Source organism: Panicum virgatum, chromosome 5K, assembly GCF_016808335.1.
Source record: "Panicum virgatum strain AP13 chromosome 5K, P.virgatum_v5, whole genome shotgun sequence".
NCBI lineage: Eukaryota > Viridiplantae > Streptophyta > Magnoliopsida > Poales > Poaceae > Panicum > Panicum virgatum.
Window position 1 is genome coordinate 12746913 of NC_053140.1, and position 21466 is coordinate 12768378.

The 21466-nt window shown below is 42.4% G+C and overlaps 1 protein-coding gene and 2 long non-coding RNA genes across 11 annotated transcripts; 1 reads left to right on the forward strand and 2 right to left on the reverse strand.

Annotated features, from left to right (window-relative positions):
• Window positions 1-207: 207 nt before the first annotated feature.
• On the reverse strand, window positions 208-1463 carry LOC120706417. Its single transcript, XR_005688289.1, has 2 exons — window positions 1231-1463; window positions 208-529 (listed from the first exon to the last, which is right to left on the reverse strand). It is a non-coding gene; the product is annotated as an uncharacterized LOC120706417 (long non-coding RNA).
• A 5500-nt stretch (window positions 1464-6963) lies between these two features.
• On the reverse strand, window positions 6964-12702 carry LOC120706420. Of its 7 annotated transcripts, XR_005688294.1 has the most exons (9): window positions 11955-12702; window positions 11816-11897; window positions 9151-9200; window positions 8936-9023; window positions 8514-8670; window positions 8327-8382; window positions 8125-8251; window positions 7496-8036; window positions 6964-7386 (listed from the first exon to the last, which is right to left on the reverse strand). It is a non-coding gene; the product is annotated as an uncharacterized LOC120706420 (long non-coding RNA). The 7 variants fall into 7 exon arrangements; XR_005688296.1 differs by lacking the exon at window positions 11816-11897 and having other exon boundaries at window positions 8936-9069; XR_005688292.1 differs by lacking the exon at window positions 11816-11897 and having other exon boundaries at window positions 11955-12699.
• A 3108-nt stretch (window positions 12703-15810) lies between these two features.
• On the forward strand, window positions 15811-20265 carry LOC120706421 (bifunctional phosphatase IMPL2, chloroplastic-like). Of its 3 annotated transcripts, none has more exons than XM_039991064.1 (10): window positions 15811-16299; window positions 17215-17293; window positions 17389-17483; window positions 17564-17613; window positions 17915-18039; window positions 18145-18211; window positions 18295-18384; window positions 19318-19429; window positions 19702-19806; window positions 19899-20265. In XM_039991064.1, exons 1-9 carry the CDS (start codon window positions 15963-15965, stop codon window positions 19770-19772), a joined length of 1026 nt encoding a protein of 341 aa, XP_039846998.1. In that variant the 5' UTR covers window positions 15811-15962; the 3' UTR covers window positions 19773-19806; window positions 19899-20265. The 3 variants fall into 3 exon arrangements, with proteins under 3 accessions (XP_039846998.1, XP_039846999.1, XP_039846997.1); XM_039991065.1 differs by having other exon boundaries at window positions 19920-20265; XM_039991063.1 differs by having other exon boundaries at window positions 19702-20265.
• Window positions 20266-21466: the final 1201 nt, after the last annotated feature.

Sequence of the window (21466 nt, forward strand, 5' to 3'; positions counted from 1 at the left end):
AACCAATAATCACATAAAAGGACTTTAACCTAGCTCTGATTACCAACTGTAACACCCCGGATGTCTCCACAATCCGGAGGCTACCAAAAAGTAATAAAAACACAAGAGTGAGTAACAATACTCAGCAAGTACAATTAGAACCGAAAAGAACGTACATGAACCATGAACAAATGAAAAACCATGAAACAGTAGTTTCCGTCTGAAACGGACACAACCTGAAACATCCTTAGCATTTACCGGTAAATCCGAGCAAGTGGGGCCAGCACTTACTCACAGGAACATGAATAAAAGAACCAAATTGCACATCCGGATCCACCGGAACATGAATAGAATTTAAGAAATAGCTTGAAACTTGAATCATGAAACATGAACAACTCATGGACTTAAATATAATAAACATGTGATAAAACAATTGGAAATCATAAGAAAAGGAATGGCAACCAACTTGCCAACACACAGTTCGTCATGCACTTGTCTTAACCTTGGCGAGAACCCGGTGCTACGCGCTCGCCACTAGAACTCTGCAAACCTGTGCATTAATCCACGTTCAGAAACTAGCACCAGATACACGACTATAAACTTTATTACAATAGCCGGGATTAATTTCCCACCTAATCTAATTTAGGTTTATCCAGAAATTCGATTATAAGGTGCTGGCTCATTGATATGACCGTAACCTTTGATTCTCTTAAGCAAACGCAGCAAACAAATACATCTCGAACATCTACAGAAAATTTCCAGCATCTTTTGTTACAGGCGAAAGGGCTAATTTGGACTCTAACTTGGTCGAAAATAGATAAACAGATATCTGCACAGATTTAACCTAGTCGGGCAGCAGCACTAATTTGACCATTACTCCTAAACCACTAATCGGAATTGAGTGAAACCAGCGCCATTGGAAAGATATCGACGAAACCTACAACTTTCGTTGTTAGAGCAGGATCAAATTCCCCACCAATTAATTCTAGAAATTCATTGAATAAATCAGGCTAAAAAGATTTGACATAACCAAAATTGAGTGGTCAGAATGGTCAGCTAAAGGATTCACTACAAGAGACGAACGAGCTTAGGAGTAAATAAACAAATCCTAATCTTTCTCTTGTTATCCCCTTGCACGCTCCCTCTCTCCCGTTCTGTTCCCTAGATCCTTATCGCGCTGCTGTATTGCAACAGGTCAGGTCCAATGCAGGGGAATCGGCTGGGCAGATCAGATCAGTAGACTTCACTTACCGGCGATAGGAACCAGTAACCCATGGCACAAATGCTTGGATTAGAAATCAATGGCACCTATTGGGAAGAGCAGGAGGCGGAAGCACAAGGAACAGAAGAGGCGGGAATAAGAGGTGGCGGCGGCAGGAAACAACATGGCGTGGAACAAAAAGGATGCAGGGAAGGAAAATAAACCTAATGCCATCCGACGGTCTAGATTGATTTGCTTGCCATAAATTCATCCGATCTCCAAAGGGGACATATGAGTAGTCAAACGGAATCAATTCGACGAGCTCCAGCCACGGTGCCCGATCGACTATCCTAGTTGTTGTTCAAAAAGTCAACTTTTCACTCTTTCTTATTAACTTGGTCAACCGACTATTTTTTTTATTTGGGATATTACAGACTCATGTGTGGTATTTGAAAGGTCTTCCTAGTTATATCGCGAATCTTTTAGATAAACCCCTTAAGAAATTGGAGGGCCTAGTACATGGCGATTTCTCTTTTGCTAGGCCCAGCGCTAAAAACCCTACTTTCTTATGATTACGGGGTTTATTCGAAGATGAAATTTCATCATGTAACCACAGTATTTCTCTCTTTTTTTCTACCCCAGGCTTTGCAACTTTTCGAAATCGGGAAATTGCGATAGGAGCAGGTGCTATTAGAGAACAATTAGCGGATTTGGATTTGCGAATTATTATAGAGAATTCCTTGGTTGAATGGAAAGAATTAGAAGACGAGGGGTATAGTGGAGATGAATGGGAAGATAGAAAAAGACGAATAAGAAAAGTTTTTTTGATTAGACGCATGCAATTGGCGAAACATTTTCTTCAAACAAATGTAGAACCAGAATGGATGGTTTTGTGCTTATTACCGGTTCTTCCTCCTGAATTGAGACCCATTGTTTATAGGTCTGGGGATAAAGTAGTGACTTCGGATATTAATGAACTTTATAAGAGAGTTATCCGTCAGAACAACAACCTTGCCTATCTATTAAAAAGAAGTGAATTAGCACCAGCAGATTTAGTAATGTGCCAGGAAAAATTGGTACAAGAAGCCGTGGATACACTTCTTGATAGTGGGTCCCGCGTGCAACCGACAAGGGATGGTCACAATAAAGTATACAAATCACTTTCAGATGTAATTGAGGGTAAAGAGGGGAGGTTTCGCGAGACTCTGCTTGGGAAACGGGTCGATTACTCGGGGCGTTCTGTCATTGTTGTGGGTCCTTCGCTTTCATTACATCAATGTGGATTACCTCTAGAGATAGCAATAAAGCTTTTTCAGCTATTTGTAATTTGCGATTTAATCACCAAACGTGCTACTTCTAATGTCAGGATCGCTAAAACGAAAATTTGGGAAAAGGAACCCATTGTATGGGAAATACTTCAAGAAGTTATGCAGGGACATCATGTACTGTTGAACAGAGCACCAACCCTGCATAGATTAGGCATACAGGCCTTCCAACCCACTTTAGTAGAGGGGCGTACTATTTGTTTACATCCATTAGTGTGTAAGGGTTTCAATGCGGACTTTGATGGGGATCACATGGCTGTTCATCTACCTTTATCCTTGGAAGCTCAGGCGGAAGCCCGTTTACTTATGTTTTCTCATATGAATCTCCTGTCTCCCGCTATTGGAGATCCCATTTGCGTGCCAACCCAAGACATGCTTATCGGACTTTATGTATTAACAATAGGAAACCGTCGAGGTATTTGTGCAAATAGATATAATAGTTGCGAAAACTCTCCAAATAAAAAAGTAAAATACAATAATAACAATTATTATAAGTATACGAAAGATAAAGAACCCCATTTTTCTAGTTCCTATGATGCATTGGGAGCTTATAGACAGAAACGAATCGGTTTAAACAGTCCCTTGTGGCTCCGATGGAAACTAGATCAATGCATCATTGGGTCAAGAGAAGTTCCGATTGAAGTTCAATATGAATCTTTTGGGACTTATCATGAGATTTATGCTATCTGGTAGTGGGAAATAGAAAAAAAGAAATCTGTTCTATATACATTCGAACCACTCTTGGTCATATTTCTTTTTATAGAGAAATAGAGGAAGCCATACAAGGATTTAGTCGGGCCTATTCATACACTATCTAAATAAGGAAGTTAGATTCGGCGATGCCCCTTTCGGGGGGCATTCTGATTTCGTTAGTCCCATCTTTTTTGCCTCTCAAATACAGATTGAGATTGAGGAAAGGGAGTAAATTAAGTTTTCGAATCACCGACTCAAGTTCATTGTCGAATCCTACTTAGCCAAAAAAGGGGGTACTTATATATGGCAGAACGGGCCAACTTGGTCTTTCATAATAAAGAGATAGACGGAACTGCTATGAAATTACTTATTAGCAGATTAATAGATCATTTCGGAATGGGATATACATCCCATATACTGGATCAAATAAAGACTCTGGGCTTCCATCAAGCCACTACTACATCGATTTCTTTAGGAATCGAGGATCTTTTAACAATACCCTCTAAAGGATGGTTAGTCCAAGACGCGGAACAACAAAGTTTTCTTTTGGAGAAACACTATTATTATGGTGTTGTACACGTGGTAGAAAAATTACGCCAATCCGTTGAGATATGGTATGCTACAAGTGAATATTTGAAACAAGAAACGAATTCGAATTTTCAAATAACGGATCCTTCTAATCCAGTCTATCTAATGTCTTTTTCAGGAGCCAGAGGAAATGCATCTCAGGTACACCAATTAGTAGGTATGAGAGGGTTAATGGCGGATCCTCAAGGACAAATGATTGATTTACCTATTCAAAGCAATTTACGTGAGGGACTTTCTTTGACAGAATATATAGTTTCCTGCTACGGAGCCCGAAAAGGGGTTGTAGATACTGCTGTACGAACAGCGGATGCTGGCTATCTTACACGTAGACTTGTTGAAGTAGTTCAACATATTATTGTGCGTAGAAGAGATTGTGGTACTATCTGAGGTATTTCTGTGAGTCCTCAAAATGGGATGACGGAAAAACTTTTTGTCCAAACACTAATTGGTCGTGTATTAGCAGACGATATATATATATATATATATATATATATATATATATATAGGTTCACGATGCATTGCTGCTCGAAATCAAGATATTGGAATTGGATTAGTCAATCGATTCATAACTGCCTTTCAAGCACAACCGTTTCGAGGACAACCAATATATATTAGAACCCCCTTTACTTGCCAGAGCACATCTTGGATCTGTCAATTATGTTATGGGCGGAGTCCCACTCATGGGGATCTGGTCGAATTGGGGGAAGCTGTAGGTATTATTGCAGGTCAATCCATTGGGGGAGCCAGAGACTCAACTAACACTAAGAACTTTTCATACTGGCGGAGTATTCACAGGGGGTACTGCCGACCTTGTAGATACCCCTCAAATGAAAAAATCCAATTCAATGAGGATTTGGTTCACCCCACACGTACCTGTCATGGACAACCTGCTTTTCTATGCTATATAGACTTGCATGTAACTATTCAGAGTCAGGATATTCTACATAGTGTGAATATTCCGTTAAAAAGCTTGATTCTAGTGCAAAATGATCAATATGTAGAATCAGAACAAGTAATTGCGGAGATTCGTGCCGGAACGTCCACTTTGCATTTTAAAGAAAATATACAAAAGCATATTTATTCCGAATCTGACGGGGAAATGCACTGGAGTACTGATGTTTACCATGCGCCCGAATATCAATATGGTAATCTTCGTCGATTACCAAAAACAAGCCATTTATGGATATTGTCAGTAAGTATGTGCAGATCCAGTATAGCATCCTTTTAGCTCCACAAGGATCAAGATCAAATGAATACTAATTCGTCTATTTCCATATTGAGTTATTTCGAGAAATATATTAAACCAACCCCAATCCTTTTACCCATTAACATCCTAGAAGATTTCACAAAACCATTATCGCTTACTTTTTGACTTTTCGGAAATATATCGGCAGATGAATTAGTCGTTGTTGTTCTTGTTTCTTTAGTCCCCTTAGTAGTCCCTATACCGGTCATGTTTCTTGGATTATTTACAAGCGGTATTCAAGCTCTTATTTTTGCAATGTTAGCCGCAGCCTATATAGGTGAATCCATGGAAGGCCATCATTGAAGTGACTAGTTTTCGAAATAGTCTCTTTTTTTTAGCTTAGCCCAATTCATGCATGATTCCGGATAATCCTCTTAGTTGGAAAACTAAATAGTTCGAAATGCGTATGAATATACAACCTAGAGTTGTAGGGGAAAGAATAGACTATATTACGGAAGAGGTAAATTATATATGCATTGGGGGGGGGGAGTGAGGTTAGATCTATATCCTTAATGCCTATAAGACAGTCATCTTTTGTGCGGCTTTCTAAGGAATGATTTTAGAATCGGATTCCATAAAAAATGATAAAATACACAAACAAAATAGAAGAAACAAATGTATATGGGATTTTTTTTATTCCTAAGTTAGATTCATTATCTAATCCGATATATGGAATTCCCTTCTATAGGGAACTGGATTCCATATCTAGTTCTATGCAGCATATTGCTATCAATTGTATATCTTGATTCCTATTGGATTTGGATTAGTTCGATTTCAGTAAAGGTTCTTCCTGTATTTTGTCTTTTATTGTGTTAGATGAAGGAGAAAAAATGGGAACTCAAAGATATCGAAGAGTAAAAAAAAGGGATGGAATGAAAGAGTGATCGGTTGAAAAGAAAGAGAAATAGAATAATGAGAATCATATGGATTTACACAAACCTATAATGATTAGAAACTAAAAACGAGATCTCGAAGCAATTCGGACGATTTCAATTATCATTTATTTGTACTTATTAGTTACTTCTACCAATAGAGCTTAGAAGTTCGAAGTAATAATTTCTTGGTTGATTGTATCCTTAACCATTTCTCTTCTTTTTTTTTGACACGAGGAACTCAACATGAATCCACTAATTGCTGCTGCTTCCGTTATTGCTGCTGGATTGGCCATAGAGCTTGCTTCTATTGGGCCCGGAGTTGGTCAAGGTACTGCTGCAGGACAAGCTGTAGAAGGTATTGCGAGACAGCCAGAAGCAGAAGGTAAAATACAAGGTACTTTATTGCTTAGTCTAGCTTTTATGGAAACTTTAACAATTTATGGACTGGTTGTGGCACTAGCACTTTTATTTGCGAACCCTTTTGTTTAATCCTAAAAAAGAAAATGAGTCCTTTAGATTAGATATTTTTTCTTTTTTTTAGTACATTGGCATTTGCTTCTGTAATTCCAAGTATATCAATACTTTACTCATATTTATTATATTATTCCGAGAATTTTGTATTTATCAGGACAGACAATACCCCAGGAACCCAGGAAGGGCTGATTTGAGCATGATCAATTTAGAGGATACGCTCGCCCTCTTCCTTCCCGTTCTTAGTTTAGGACAGTGGAAAGTCTTAAACTCAAAGTGAGCGTATATACAAAATAGGATTTTCTCACCATGAAAGGCTGCTTAATCATAGGGATAATTTGCAACTTTATAATGTAAGTTCTATGTGCCATAAAAAACACATGGGAAGGGATAGTCAAACATGTGTGCTTCCTTTGTTCAGTTTCACCTCTACTTTAGAATAGATACACAGATCCATGTATTTGGGATAATTAGAGCAATAGGTAGATAACACCATACTCCTAAAAATACTTTTCATTTTACTGACATTGCTGATAGAAACATATTGGTCATAGACAGGTGCATATATCCTGTGCGACAATGACATTCAGAAGAACCAAACCAGACCTGTAATAACTTTCAAAGTTCGGCCACATTGAACACAGAAGAACAAGGATTAAGCTTTCTAGTTGTGACTCAATAGTACCCAAGTACCCAAATACAATAATGCAGTAATTCTTCTAACGGAGAAGCATGCAGCGTGTTCATCTCGACAAATCTACTACAAATTCGAAACAAACCCTTTTATTGGTTATAGTTTTGTCTCAATTAACAGAGAAGGGTACTCCCTCTGTTTCTACAAAGAATGCAATGTAAGATTAAATTTTTTGGACCTACTTGTGGGGTTCAACTATTTCCTTTAATCTTCTACATGAGCGTTTAACGGTACCCATCTACTTGTGGGGTTTAAAATCAGCATTAGGAGATTTCACTTTGTCTGTGTGTGCAAGGGGAAACATGAAAGGCCGCCTGCAACAAGCATCCTTTCATTAGGCAATTTTAAACGATCTAGCTCTTCCAACTAAAATCATCTAATGAACAAGCTGTTGTATTCACATTGTTTCGATCATGACTATACCTTTCTCAAGCTTGCCCTCTAGCTTCTTACGATCCTTGAGGCTCATGGTATTAATTGCATCTCCCACAAAATCCTTCTGGAACATTGGACAAGTTAGACTATAATATCATATTCATTTGTCAAAGCCAAAATAAACAGGTCTGAAGATTTAGACTGAAGGATACATTCTGAAAATTCAGATTGCACATTGTTTTGAAATTAAACATCAGAGGACTGATAGCACCAGCAGCTAATACATATTAGAAAGTTACAGTTGCAGCCACCAAATATGATTGTGTCAGTCCTGTTATCATTGTTGCATATATGTATTAAAAGTTTCAGAGATGGTGGCATTTATGGATCCCGACATTCAGTCAACAGTCCATTAGAAATGTCATATGCCTACCAAGTCGGTTGAGCTTACCTTCACTATTACTTGTGTATACAACTATTTATCCTACATCAAAAGTACCTTCCCCAGCGAAACATCCTAGATCCTATAATTTCTGCAGATATTTGCTTGATTTACTTCTTGAATGTTTATGGCTCTCTTTTACCAATTCTGCATGTACAGAGAATTAATTAGAGAGCAAAACCATCAAACACACATCATTATGCGCGATAACTTGATCATCCAGTCAATCACGTACTTGTATCTTGACTGAATGACATGCTTGAATCCATGAGGTGAGGAATAACGCAAGGGGATACTGCACCACATCATGCAGCTACTTTGGAGCCAGCCAAATAGGAAAATTTTCCCACTCTTGATGGATACTGAAAACATAGAAACATTTGCCAAAGATCTCATGCGAAGGCTTGCCCTAAAGTTTAATGGGCAAGGTGCCATACCTGATGCAGAATCGAAATGTGATGGTGGAAATGTGCCAGGCACTTCAAATCCCACACTTTTGTCATGGTCAAATTGCAAAGGAAAACATGGAGAGGTTGTTGTTAAAAAAACATTCATTTAGCCGAAGGAAAGCTATTATATTATCTATCGAAAAATCAAGTTAACACCAATTATAAAAAAACTTACTTGCAGTCTTGAAACTCAAATAACTGAAGACCATCCCCAACACTGGATTTATCCAATTGGTCAGACAGTGGTTCAGGATAGGGAGCAGCAGTATTATCATCCTCGCTTCCTACTGACCAAATCGCCAATTGCAAAAGACATAACTTTTGCCTAGATCCTAGGGGGAGACAAGAACTTAGAATCGAGGGATATTAACTTCATAAGTGATCATATTTAAACTGCAAGCAATCATGGTTATAATAGAAGCCTTTTTTAAATGCAGAGCCTTTCTATTGCTTACAATGGATGGGTATTCAATCATTCTCTACTGCAAAAGATTTAGGATGAACAACACATATGTGGTTGCAGGCAAAATAAAAAAAATAGACGCATCTAAACATGGGAAATCATCCTAAACAAACAACAGTATGCATGCATAGTACCTCCTCATGGTCGTGTTCAATTTTGCTCCCCTTGCTTGCAGTCCTGCCCCCTTTTCTTCAAGTATGAGAAGTTCCATGAAGCACTTTGCTGAAGGGAAGAACAAAATGCACTCTTATTATGTGCTGAGAAAAAACTATAAAAAAGAGGTGCAAGAATCAATGCATTCTCAAGCTATAAAAATAAAGAATGAGTTGCAGCAAGATTGCACACGCACCCCTGTGTTAAGGCAGCAGGGATTGACCTAAAGCTGTCTGGAGTCTTCATCTACAGAATTGAGAATCAGCATGACACAAATTAGCTTCTCACCAAAAAAAGCTGATACTCTATCTCAACCGAGTGTTAATGGAAACACTATTTCATAATCTTTAAACACTACCCATATTGGGCAACAACCATGTATAAAGAGGCAACAAGTATGGAATATAAAATTTAACATATCTATTTTGAAATATGGAGAGGCATAGGAGTAGACAGGGAGGCCAACTTCAGCATGAATTGCATCCTACAGAACAAAGTAGATGAACAATGCCATCCCTCACGGCCTCTAGCACTAAAACCGCTTTCCTGTGTTTCCACATCTACATATAAATCCTCTGTTCGCTCTACCTTCTAGAGCAATGGTTCCACCATCACGGAATGTGTACAACCGTCAATAGTGCAAAGATTGCAATTAGTAAACTGCCAACTTGCTAAAGAAAGTCATTTATTACTTTGAATAAAATCGTGTTAAGGGCTTAATCATTTGTTACTTTCAACAGAATCATTTATTAAGAGATAATGCATGATGAAAATAACCAATCAAGTGAATTAGTAAACTAAGAGGGGTAGTAAACAACAACTTGCTACAGTAACATGGACGTCTCATCATTTGCTTGAAGTAATCGTGAAAGCATCTAGGCCCCTAATTCGTATTTTGGTAATTAATGACAATCTTTATGGACTAACGATTTCTTGAGAGAATTTGTATGTAAGGTTGGTCCATGAGAATGTGTGCATGAGTTGATGCTATAAAAGAAATTGGAGATGATATGGATGGTTTCGCTCAAGGCAAAGATATATGATAGGGCTTTTCTATTTTTGCCGGTCATCAGGTGATTAGTGGTTGAGATATGACTGGATTAATAGGATACATAGCCGTACTATTAAGAGGATTCGTTGTGCCCTTGCTTGACTGTTTTATAGTGCCATTTTGCTCAAACACATGTTGCATGCATGAGGGCTAACAACGTCTTGAGAAAACGGTGACTAAATTTGAAAAAGCGTGAATTGACTGCTAGGGGCGGACGGTCCGGCCCCATGGGGCGGACGGTCCGCTCCTCCTTGACAGGATCTGGACAGAAACTTTTGTTTCTGTGTTGTGCAGAAAGAAACAATGGCGGACGGTCCGGCCCAGCTGGGCGGACGGTCCGCCCCTGACTTCTCGGCTTTGGACAGAACGGTTGTGGTTCTGTGTTGCGCGAAAGGAATCAAGGGCGGACGGTCCGCCCCTCTAACCTTGGTCGGGATAGAAACTTTGTTGTTTCTGGGCATGAGCAAAAGTGAACCGCGGACGGTCCACACGAAAGGCGCGGACGGTCCGCCCCTCTAAATCAAGCTTGTCCAGAAATCATTTCTTCTCTGAGCCGTCTGATTTTGTGAACGGCGGACGGTCCGCCCCTTGTGCGCGGACAGTCCGCGGGATGCTGTAACGGTCGACTCTGACACGTAATGATTGTGTTTCTAGCCGTTGGCTTTGACCGGCGGACTGTCCGGTTTGTCTAAGGCGGACAATCCGTGAAACCCCTGTTTGCACGCGTTTTGAACATAACGACTAGATCCCGAGGGGTACACTATATATATCTCATAACCGGCCGTGGGGGAGTCCTCTTGGCCTCTTTGAAAGCTTTCTTGACATACTAGAGCTGGTTTCCCCCTCTCTCACACACTCTTTGCTTAGGGATTGCATTCTTGTGAGTGTGAGAGCATCTTAGTGCATTGCATCAAGAGTTTGAGTTTTGTGGCACTAGGGAATCTTCATGCAAGCGTCATCGACTTGTTACTCTTGGGAGTTGCCGCTCCCTAAACAGCTTGGAGGAGTTGATTTCGTGGAGTCTTTCAAGGAGATTGTGGAGGAGCCCCGAAATTGGTTGTGAGAGGTCTTTGTGCTCACCTCGCCGGAGTGGTGAAGAGCAACTCTAGTGGAATCGAAGTTTGGAGAGGTTCATTGATTCAAGCCGGCTCAAGATCAAGAGGAGTCTTGATAGAGGAGCGGTTGATTTTTTGAATCCACCTCAACGTGGATTAGGGGTGACCGGCAAGTCATCGACACCACGAGAAAAAATTCTTGTGTCAAGCTCGGTTTTTTTTTTTTGCTCATTTCAATCCTTGCAATTTACTTTGAGCTATTTACTTTCCTAGTGCTTGGATTGTCTCTTGTCATCCTAGGTTGCAAACCCAACTAGTGATAGGTTTTGCTAGAAATAGAAGCTCTCTTGTTTTACTAATTAAATTTGTCTAGTATTTGTGTTTGAAGTTTAAAACCGTCTATTCACCCCCCTCTAGTCGGTGTCCTTGATCCTACAAGTCGTCGAAAAGTACATGCACCAAAATACCAATCATAGATGATCATAACTGTCAGTAATCTACCTATAGTGCCATCTCAAACAATTTAGTTCAGCAATCTCAAACAACTAACATATTATGTAGTATATTTTTTTCCAAAAAATTTGATGGAGCATAATGAATATTGCTCTTTTATCATATCTTTTATCATAAAAACATGGCTCATACATGAACAGAGCAAACAGAGTAGATGTTACTGAATCTGAACAGAGCAAACAGAGCATGTGGCAATCGCCTTGCAAAGATCGTTCTACTAAGATCGATCTGCTAGAGGATACCTAGATAGATCAACTTCCGTGCTGTACAAAAACTCATCTTCATGATTATCCTTCCATTGCACGGACATGCGCAAGAATGAATCTAAAACACATCAATTAAAGTCAATTAAAGAAAGGGAGATGAGGATTAGTGAAGAACCTGAGACGACCAACACGTCCCTCCGCAGCGCCCATGCCGATGCGGCGACAGGAGGAGGAACGGCGCCAGCGTAGCGCGATGGGGAGTGGAGAATCTCCGTCTTCAGCGCGCGGCGGGGCGTGGAGGAATTGCGTCAGTGTGGTACGCGATGACCAAAATTGCAACGGCGACGGCGACGAAGAGGGTCGGCGACGGATCCTCGACGACGATGGCGAGGGGGCGGGGCGACCAGCACCTGCTCGAGCCCACCGACGACCATGGCGGTGGATCGTGGAGGCGACGTCGAAATCGAGGAACGCGGCGTGCTGATCTCAGCCTCTCAGGGGCGTGCGGACGGAGAGGAGGGGAAGGCGGAGATGAGGGGGAAGGCGCGCTGTCAGGAGCGTGCAAACGGAGAGGAGGGGAGGGCGCGCCGGCGCGCCGCGAGGGAGGAGGAGGCGTCGGGGGGAGGCGCGTCGGGGGCGCGCAGTCGCGGGGTGCCGCGGGGAAGGAGCGACGCGCCGACGGCTCGGGTGAGTCGCAACGTGATGTCGGGGGCGTCGGCGTCGTGGGCGCGCGTCGGGGGCGGCGGCGTGGCAGGGTGCGGGGGCGCGCGATGTCGGGGGCGGCGGCGGCGTCGGAGGCGCGACGTCGGGGGCGTCGGCGTCGTGGGCGGCGCGTCGGCGGCGTTGGGGACGGTGCCTCCCCTCGCAGGACGTCGTCGCAGGGGGCGTCGTCGCGGCGTCAGGGGAGTGTGGCAGGGGAGGCGGCGGTACAGGTGCGCGGGTGGGGGAACCGGGGAAGCGGCATGGGTAACGCGGGGGAGCGGGCGGGTATGCGTCCTTTGGTGAAAAAAAAAAGACAGGGGATTTAGGCACAAACAATTTCGTTGATGGTGTTTTTCCTCCCACCAAATCCTGTCATGCACCTAGCCCTTCCATGTGGACCTTCAAGAGAGGATTTGTGAGAGGAGTGGCTGGGTTAATATAGGTAAGAAAATAATCCAATTCTTTCATCCTTTATAGAATAGATTTATAGTATAGACTATTCAAAATTAATAAAAAGACTTGTGTAACCAAAGAGGACGCTGACATGCAGCCACACCCAGCTTCAACTGTACAAAGGATTTTATTCGGGAATGAGGAGTTAATTCGGGAGAGCCTTTTGCATTTTGATGCTGAATCAATTTTGCATATACCACCAAGTAATTCTCTGCAGGAGGATCAGGGTGCCTGGGCTCATGAAAGTAATTTTGCATAGGGACAGCTGAGAGGAATGTTGATGCCACAGCGACAGCTTCTCGTGGTCATCGAAATTGGTGTCGTAAAGTTTGGTCTCTGAATATTCCGCCAAAGATTCGAGTGTTTTGGTGGAGAGCATGTAGGACTTTTAGTGTTTTAAATAGCGGGCTATAGCGGTGTGAAAGCGGTTTTCGCATAGCTGCCGCTATAATAACTACAATACAAAATAACACGCTATGGCAGGTTTTAGCGGGTTATAGCGGCGCTAATAGCGTTTTGAGAACTCTGCCGCTAAATTCTATAGCCCGCTATTTAAAACATTGAGAAATTTCTTACCAAGCAAGATGGAATCATGCAGTCGTCATGTTGAGAGAATCCTTTTGTCCAGAGTAGTGTGGCAATATTGAAGAGTCTTTCATATAGTAAATGAATGTCCGGTTGCTTTGAAGTTTTAGCAAGCCATAAGAGAGCTCACAGGGGAGAATTTCGTGTTCTACATCCGAGAACCTGTATTTGGACCTTCTTGATGGTATTATGTGCTCAAAATAAATATTATATATTGGCCTGTTCATAGCAGGTGTTTGGTCGCTATGGCCTGTGTATGGCCGCAATGCCATGAAGCATGGTAGAGAAGCATGGAGTCCAACACTTGCTGCTCGTCACATATCGGAGATGATTGAGGCAGTCCTAAACTCAGAGACCAACTCTAGTCGGAAACAAACAGAGAAGAAAGGTCCCTGGAGGCTGGTTATGTCAAAGTGAACACGGATGCAGCTTTTCATGTTAGTGAGGTGGTGATCCGAGATGAGCATGGTGTTTTTGTGGCAGCTGAAGTACGCTTTTACGAGAATCTTTCTCATGTTGTCTGAAGCTGCGGCGGCGGCGGCGACGGCAAGGGACGGTCTTTGCGTGGCAATCGTCATGGGCTTTGACAAGATTATATAGTGGAATCACATAGCATCAATCTTATAAGTTTGCTAAATTCTCGTGATGGTGAGCGGTCGATGCTTGCAAGCATTTGGCATGATGTCCAGGAGCTAGTTAGATTATGTTTATCTATAAACTTTGTTTATGCTTGCCGAGAAGCTAACAGAGTAGCATATGAATGTACTAGGAGGGTCTCGGTGAATGAGAGTCATGTAATTTGGAATGGTAGTGCCCTAAACTTTATTTTAGAGGCACTTTTGCCAATGACTATAACTATTTTTCAATAAATAGAGCTGTTGATATTGCCTAAAAAAGCTGTACAAAGGACCAACCCGAAAAGGATATGTACCAGCTTAATTATGATCGCACTTGCCACGTTGCCCAATTTCGGTTGTCGTCTCAGTCTCCTACCCCCAAGTGTACTTTTTACCGTGCTTCATTTTTTCAGCAGCATCGTGGTCCTTAACTCATTGGATCAATTAAGTCAAGGTACGAGAATACAATGACATGTCACACAGGAAAACAACTTGCTTTATTTATATATGTTTCTTCTTAGTTTTCTTGACTAGCGGTAGTATATTTCACCTCTACTTCTGGCTGAAAAGAAAATTCGACACGGTAAATCGGTAATAGATGATCAATTATCCTAACTGTGTCAATATTGTGTTTTAGAGAGAGAGAACCTTTAACTGGTTCTATTTGTCTCAGTTTGTAGACATGGGGCGAAGCTAGAGCTGAATTGAGGGGGTGTGCGGTCCATGATTTTGTTGCTATCCTTTTATTTATATGGTGAAAAATTGATGATTAACACTAAATTTTTATTTTGGTGTGGGTGCATAGGCACCCACTGAGCTATATATAGCTCCGCCCTAATTTAGATTGTGGAGTAATTTAGAAATTAAGACAGGAGTTAGATGAGACTGGCTTACCAGCCGATATAAAGATTGAAATGTCATGGAATCTATTGCTAGAAAAAAGATGCTTCTAGTACTTTTTATTTTATTTTAGAAGCTGTGTGTTAATCGTGATTAAGTGAATGGCTTCACCTGAAATTAATAAGAGATTTCACCTGAAGTTTGTGTGTAATGGACTTGATTATTTTTTATTTCCTATGTGTATAAGCCCTATATTCACAACCAGAATACATATTTGAATAAGCCTTATGTTTATATTCAGAAGTTGGTGTGCATCGTGATTAAGCAAATGACTTTCACCTGATAAAGAGTACGCAACTATGCATTTGATAATTGGGAGAAAATTATAGAATTAATGATGTCAATAATTCTAAAGCTAATCTATAAAGAGCTTACTCTATTCATTCCAAAATATAGAGCGCTTTAGCTTTCATCTAGAGACAAGTTAGCTCTAAGTTTACTGTGGTGCACGAGGAGTATGCAAAAAATTGTAGCAATACATGGTGATATGAGCCTAACTAGTGGGGGAAAGAATTCTTTCCATGCTAGCTCAACATGGCGTTGCTATAAGTTAAAAAAATTCTCTAATTATGATCATTACAATATCAAATTACTTTCATAATTGTGTCATGAAGTATATTTTTTATAATGCATATTTTAGACGAGAGGAACAGTGCGGAAATCGTTGAAGGCTTGAAGCGGGCAAGCTGAAAGCCTGAAAAATACCGTGCGAGGATGCCACTTGCCAGTGTGAAGCTGGGCTCATCGTCGCATCCAAAAAGCCCAGCTGGAATTGGAAGCGGCAGGCGGGCGCGCGGCCAGAACGCAACAAAAGCCAACCACCTCGCCGCGCCGCTGCACGTGCTCGGTGCTCCGCTCGTCATCCTCCACCGCCGGCCCGGGCATTTAAACCTCCATTCCCGACCGCCGCCGCCTCCCCGTCCCCAATGCTCTCCTCCTCCTCCTCCGCCACCACCACCCTCCCGCCCGCCACGCCCCTCCCCGGCCCGGCCTCCGCAAACCCTAACCCCCGCTCCCGCCGCCTCCGCCTCCCCGCCGCCTCGTCCGCGCCGTCCGCGGTCGTGCGGGCACGCGGGCGCCCCGCGATGGGGTCGGTCAGGGCTTCGGCCGCCGCTGGGGCGGGCGGCCCGGGAGCGGCAGCGGTGGGGGAGGTGGCGACGGAGCGGCTGGTGGAGGTGGCGCAGCGGGCGGCGGACGCGGCGGGGGAGGTGCTCAGGAAGTACTTCCGCCAGCGGGTCGAGATCATCGACAAGGAGGACCACAGTGCGTGCTATGCTTCCCCCTATTGCCACGCAATTCGTATTTTCGTTCGGCGTCCTGCTGGGGTTTAGGGGATAGTGTGGCTGTGCTAGTTGTTGGGTCAGAGGCTCAGAGCGTGCGTTGTTCTCTGCTCCTTGTCAAATAACAAGGCTTAGCACAGTGACAAGTCTAGTTCTGTTGCAAGAGGAGGATACTTTGTTTGAAAGGATGTTTATAAGGAGATAATAGTTCGGGTTCTGATTGGAGAGGGGATCACAATTATTTGAAACTTAGCTGAATGGTGGCAAAGTATGAAACAATAGTTTGGATTGTATGAAATCACTTGAAGCACTAAACTAATGGAGTGAGGTATTGATGACGTCCTTCAGTAGAACCTATTCAGTGCCAATTACTCAGCTCATTAGCTGTGCCCTTGAGGGAACCTTCATATGGTTCTGCTCATATCCTGATTGGAGGATTCAAGGGTTCTAAAGCCCTTTCTGATTACATCGTTGTATAGTTATGTTTTTAACGGAACTCTAGCCGTGTGTGTGGATGGGTTGGTGGTGGTGCTGGGGGGGGGGATGCGAGTGCAACATTGTATCCATTGAACACAGTAATAATGATGCTATGCATTCTCTGCAAGAAAGTATCATCTGGTGTAATTCATTCCAAAATCAACAAAGTATTGAGCACTCATTGCAGTTGATACCTTTGTGCACTTATGTGTTCCTTGGAAATTTGTTATGAAACACAGGAATATGACACCAACATCAATAATTACTTTATAATAGCGCTGGGCTGATTTCATGGTGTCTTCAAACCAACTATCCTTATAACTAGTTTGATAAGGTCAAAGGATACTTGTCTTGAACACAATATAATACGTTGGTGATATTTGTTAGTTTTGAACTTATGGATTTATTCAATACGTTCCAGGTCCTGTTACCATTGCAGATCGAGAAGCGGAAGAAGCAATGGTGTCAGTTATACTGAAGGGCTTCCCTACACATGCCATGTGAGATTGCTTTGTTTGTGTTGTGTTTACAATATTCTGTTCACTTTTGAGGCACCTTGAACAATGCAATTACAACATTTACTTGAATCATGCAGTTTTGGTGAGGAGAATGGTTGGAGGTGTGCGGAGGATTCTGCTGATTATGTTTGGATTTTGGACCCAATAGATGGAACGAAAAGTTTCATAACTGGTAATGGATCTTTAATCATATTATGACTGAACAAATTAAATGAAGATTAACTATAATGGCTGCTAATTCATTGTTTACAGGCAAGCCTCTTTTTGGTACGCTTATAGCACTTCTGCACCATGGGAAGCCGGTACACTAGTTTTCTCTTGCTAATGTCCAGCTGCCTTTGTTTTCCTTGGTATTTCACTATTTCTTAATTCTTTCTCACCACTATATAAGCGACATAACATTATATGTATATTTAATGGTTAGTTATATCAACATTATGGTGTTTTGATTCAACTTCTCTAAATCATTAGTTAATTTTAACCATAACATATCTTTGTGAGAAATTTCTTGAAAAACGCTTTTTGTGGGCATCTTTTCTGATTTGAGGTATTTCATGTTGCCATTTGCTTTGTTAGGCTTGACTTTTTACTTCCTTCCCATAGGTTATTGGTGTAATTGACCAGCCAATCTTGCGAGAACGATGGATTGGGGTGGATGGGAAACAGACAACTTTGAATGGACAAGAAATATCTGTTCGCTCTTGTAATTTACTAGCACAAGCTTACTTGTATGTATATTATTTTTTTAGTATTTAGATGTCATTCAGTTACAAATCTTTACAGTCTAGAATAATACATTACAGTGTAACCATTCAGTGTTGTGCATATGACAGATATACCACAAGCCCACATCTCTTTGAAGGAGACACTGAAGATGCATTTATTCGTGTAAGAAATAAGGTATGGGCGTTGCATATTTTGCTCCATTGAATTCCTGCAATAGTCAACATTATTCACATATATTTTGCCATATCTATTGCCAGGTGAAAGTCCCACTTTATGGTTGTGATTGCTATGCTTATGCTCTTCTGGCTTCTGGCTTTGTGGATCTTGTTGTTGAATCAGGTTTGAAGGTACTTGTTAGAATTTGTGTTCAGTTCAAAGTTACTTGTTTTTATTGTATGTGACTGCTGAACGGGTCAACATCCCAAAAATCAAGCAAATAGAGTCGGTTTTGACTATAGATTGTTTGCATGTCAGTTCAAGAGAGCTATGTCTGATTTGTTAGCAAGATAGAATTACTTAATTTTTTGCTTGAATGGGCTTGACAACTATGCATACATAACTCACAAACGCTCAAGTCATCTTAAGAACATTCAAGTTTACTTAAAACCAGTGGGCATCTGAATTTCGAATGTGTTTGGTTCATTATTATCTGGATTGATGCTTTATGCATACTATATTGAGCTATCCTGCATGACTAGCATACTTGCAGTCCTTTTGTGTAGCAAGCCTGAAAGTTCTCTTCCTCTTTTAGAATCTGTGTCTCTTCCTCTTTTAGTATTATCTGTGTCGTAGATATCGCTACAGGACTGTAAATAACCACCAGAACTATGCCCTCTGAACTTCTGGATCATTTAAGGCTTGAATAGCTGTTTAATCATTTGAAAAGATATCTGTGATATGACGAATATCTTAATTCATGATAAAGGACAGAAGTTCAGAAAATAATTTTCTGAAGTTGCATTTGACTTCACATGACTGTAGTTAGGGGTGGTAATGGGCCATGGCCCTAGTGGCCTCTTCACAGTCCAATAAAACCCTTAAAATTTTTAGTTCAAAAATACATATGTTTAGAGCCCGGCCCTTTTAGGGCCCGATCCTTAGATTTTCTAGTTCAAAATGTTGGGCCCTTTACCACCCCTAACTGTAGTCACTACAATCTTGGGGGAAGAAAAAAAGAGGTCATATGTGCCTTTTTAAAAAACAGTAGCCTATTTTACATATATCTACTGCCTGGGTGAATGAAAGTTAGGTTACTATGGTAATTCATTGTGTTGGTGCAGCCATACGATTTCCTCTCCCTGGTACCTGTCATTGAAGGAGCTGGAGGGTCAATAACTGACTGGAGGGGGGACAAGCTCCATTGGCCTGTCACTGCAGAATCACGGCCCACAAGTATACTCTCCATTCTTCTCATTAAGATTGATGACATTCTTTTTTGTTGTCTATGGGTCCTTTCTACACAGCTTCAATCCTACAGTATAACACTGTGGCCCTTTGTGAACATTGATCTTGGTTCTCATTAATTTGATACTGAGTATCAACCTGTGTGCCAACATGCGTTACACTAAAAAGTTGTCCTATTTTCACTTTAATTGCGCAGCTTACTGCTTTTGGTCAGCATGCCTTCAGTTCTCGTCACACTGCATTGTTGGTTCTTTTTGCAGGTTTCAACGTGGTAGCAGCTGGAGACGCCCGTGTCCACAAACAGGCTCTTGATGCACTGCAGTGGCGCTAGCCTGCTGCTTAGATAAGCCCTACACAATTTGCAGGTGATATAACCAATAATAAGCTTCGCCTGTATGCTGTGTCCAATCGGCTGGCCCTGCCCTAATAATCCGCAGCATGGCTGTAAACTATGAAGGAATTCTGTTGCACATTGCAGTGCTTGGAGATGCTTAATCGAGAACGTGTTTTGTGTTGCTTCTTCCCTGGCTTATCTGGTGCTTGCACGCTGGTTGAATTGGAAGCTTAGATGATTTCCAGCACTGGTTTGAGCTTTGAACCGTGCCGAGGCATATGTTAGCCTGGATTTGGGGCGTCGCCAAATGACAGCTATCTATTGAAGATTTGTAAGATACTAGTTGAAGATTGAAGATACTAATTGTAAATTTGGCCGATCATGTTGAAGATTGATCGACAGGTTAGATGCCAATGTGTGAAATCAAATACTAGTCGGCGTTCCTCAGAAAGGAGAATAAAAGGTTTAATGCAGAGAATCGAATTGATAATTTTGGGTTCCAGTCATCTCAGAATGTTAGTGAATAATTAGTATCCTTAGCGAGAGACACAAGTCATGGTTGATCTAAGTGCAACCACTATGCTTCAAAAAAGTGGGATAAGAGTCAAAAAAGGGATGCCCGTCGCTGCAGGTGGGCCTAGTAACACTGTGCGTGTTCCATCTTGGGGGGAGGGGGGGAGCGGCCTTGGCGAGGCGGCGGGGTCGGGTTGCCAGAGCTTCCAATGGCTGCCGTCTCTAGAGGAGGTTGGCAGTGCCTGATGGTGGTCGCGAAGCCGCGCAGGCGGGGTTGGACTCCCGGTGGGTGGTGGCCAGCGGCGGGGCAAGAAGGGCGTGTGGAAGGCGGCAATGCATGGTGGGTGGGTGCAGGGTGGAGGACGGCCGGCCGGAGGATGGGAGGAGGAACAAAGGCTTCTATGATTTGATAAATTTCAATCGCAAAGAGCAAGGAATAGACACCCTTGGTTATCAAGCCCGGCGGCCTTGCGACGGCTGCGCCGCCTCCATCTTGAGCACCCGTCTAGCGTAAGCAGGTGCGACGGGGGAGGGGGGGGAGTGTTCTTTTCTTTGCGCGAGCGAGTGGGGCGACACATTGCAGAAGGCGCTCGCCCTGCCATCGCTCATCTTCTTGCCGTCAGATTCCACTGTCCCTACCCCACCCATCGTCGAGCTCCTGCGCCCTGCCCCGGTCCCTGGCCCACCGGCTGTCAGGCCACTGCCTCTGGTCGGCGGCGGCAGGACGCCGCAACCCGCCTCCACCGTCTGTCTTCCCTACCACCCCTCCCCCTCTTCTAAGTTCGGCGAACACCACAACCCCCGACAACCCCCTCCCTTAACCTAGTAACCCTAATTTGGCGGCGACGCGACTGCGATGCGACGGATCATAGTCACATATGCGATGGATAGAAATTCCGGGTGCGACAGGCCAAGGTATTCAGTATTTTGTCGTGGCAGGCCTGACGACGCGTAGTAAAAAAATTAAATGGAATTTAACCTCATCGAACTCATGCGCCGCTGCAGAAGCTGTGTCCATTCTTCCTCACTCGTGTCTGCTGGCTCGCTTTTGTTACGGGTACTCCCTCCATTCTTAGATGATAGTCTTATTTTAAAATCTAAGAATTTTAAGATTGATTCTTCATTTACCTTCACCCTTGAAAAGATCTAGTGAAAGATATTGAGTAGATACTGTCGAG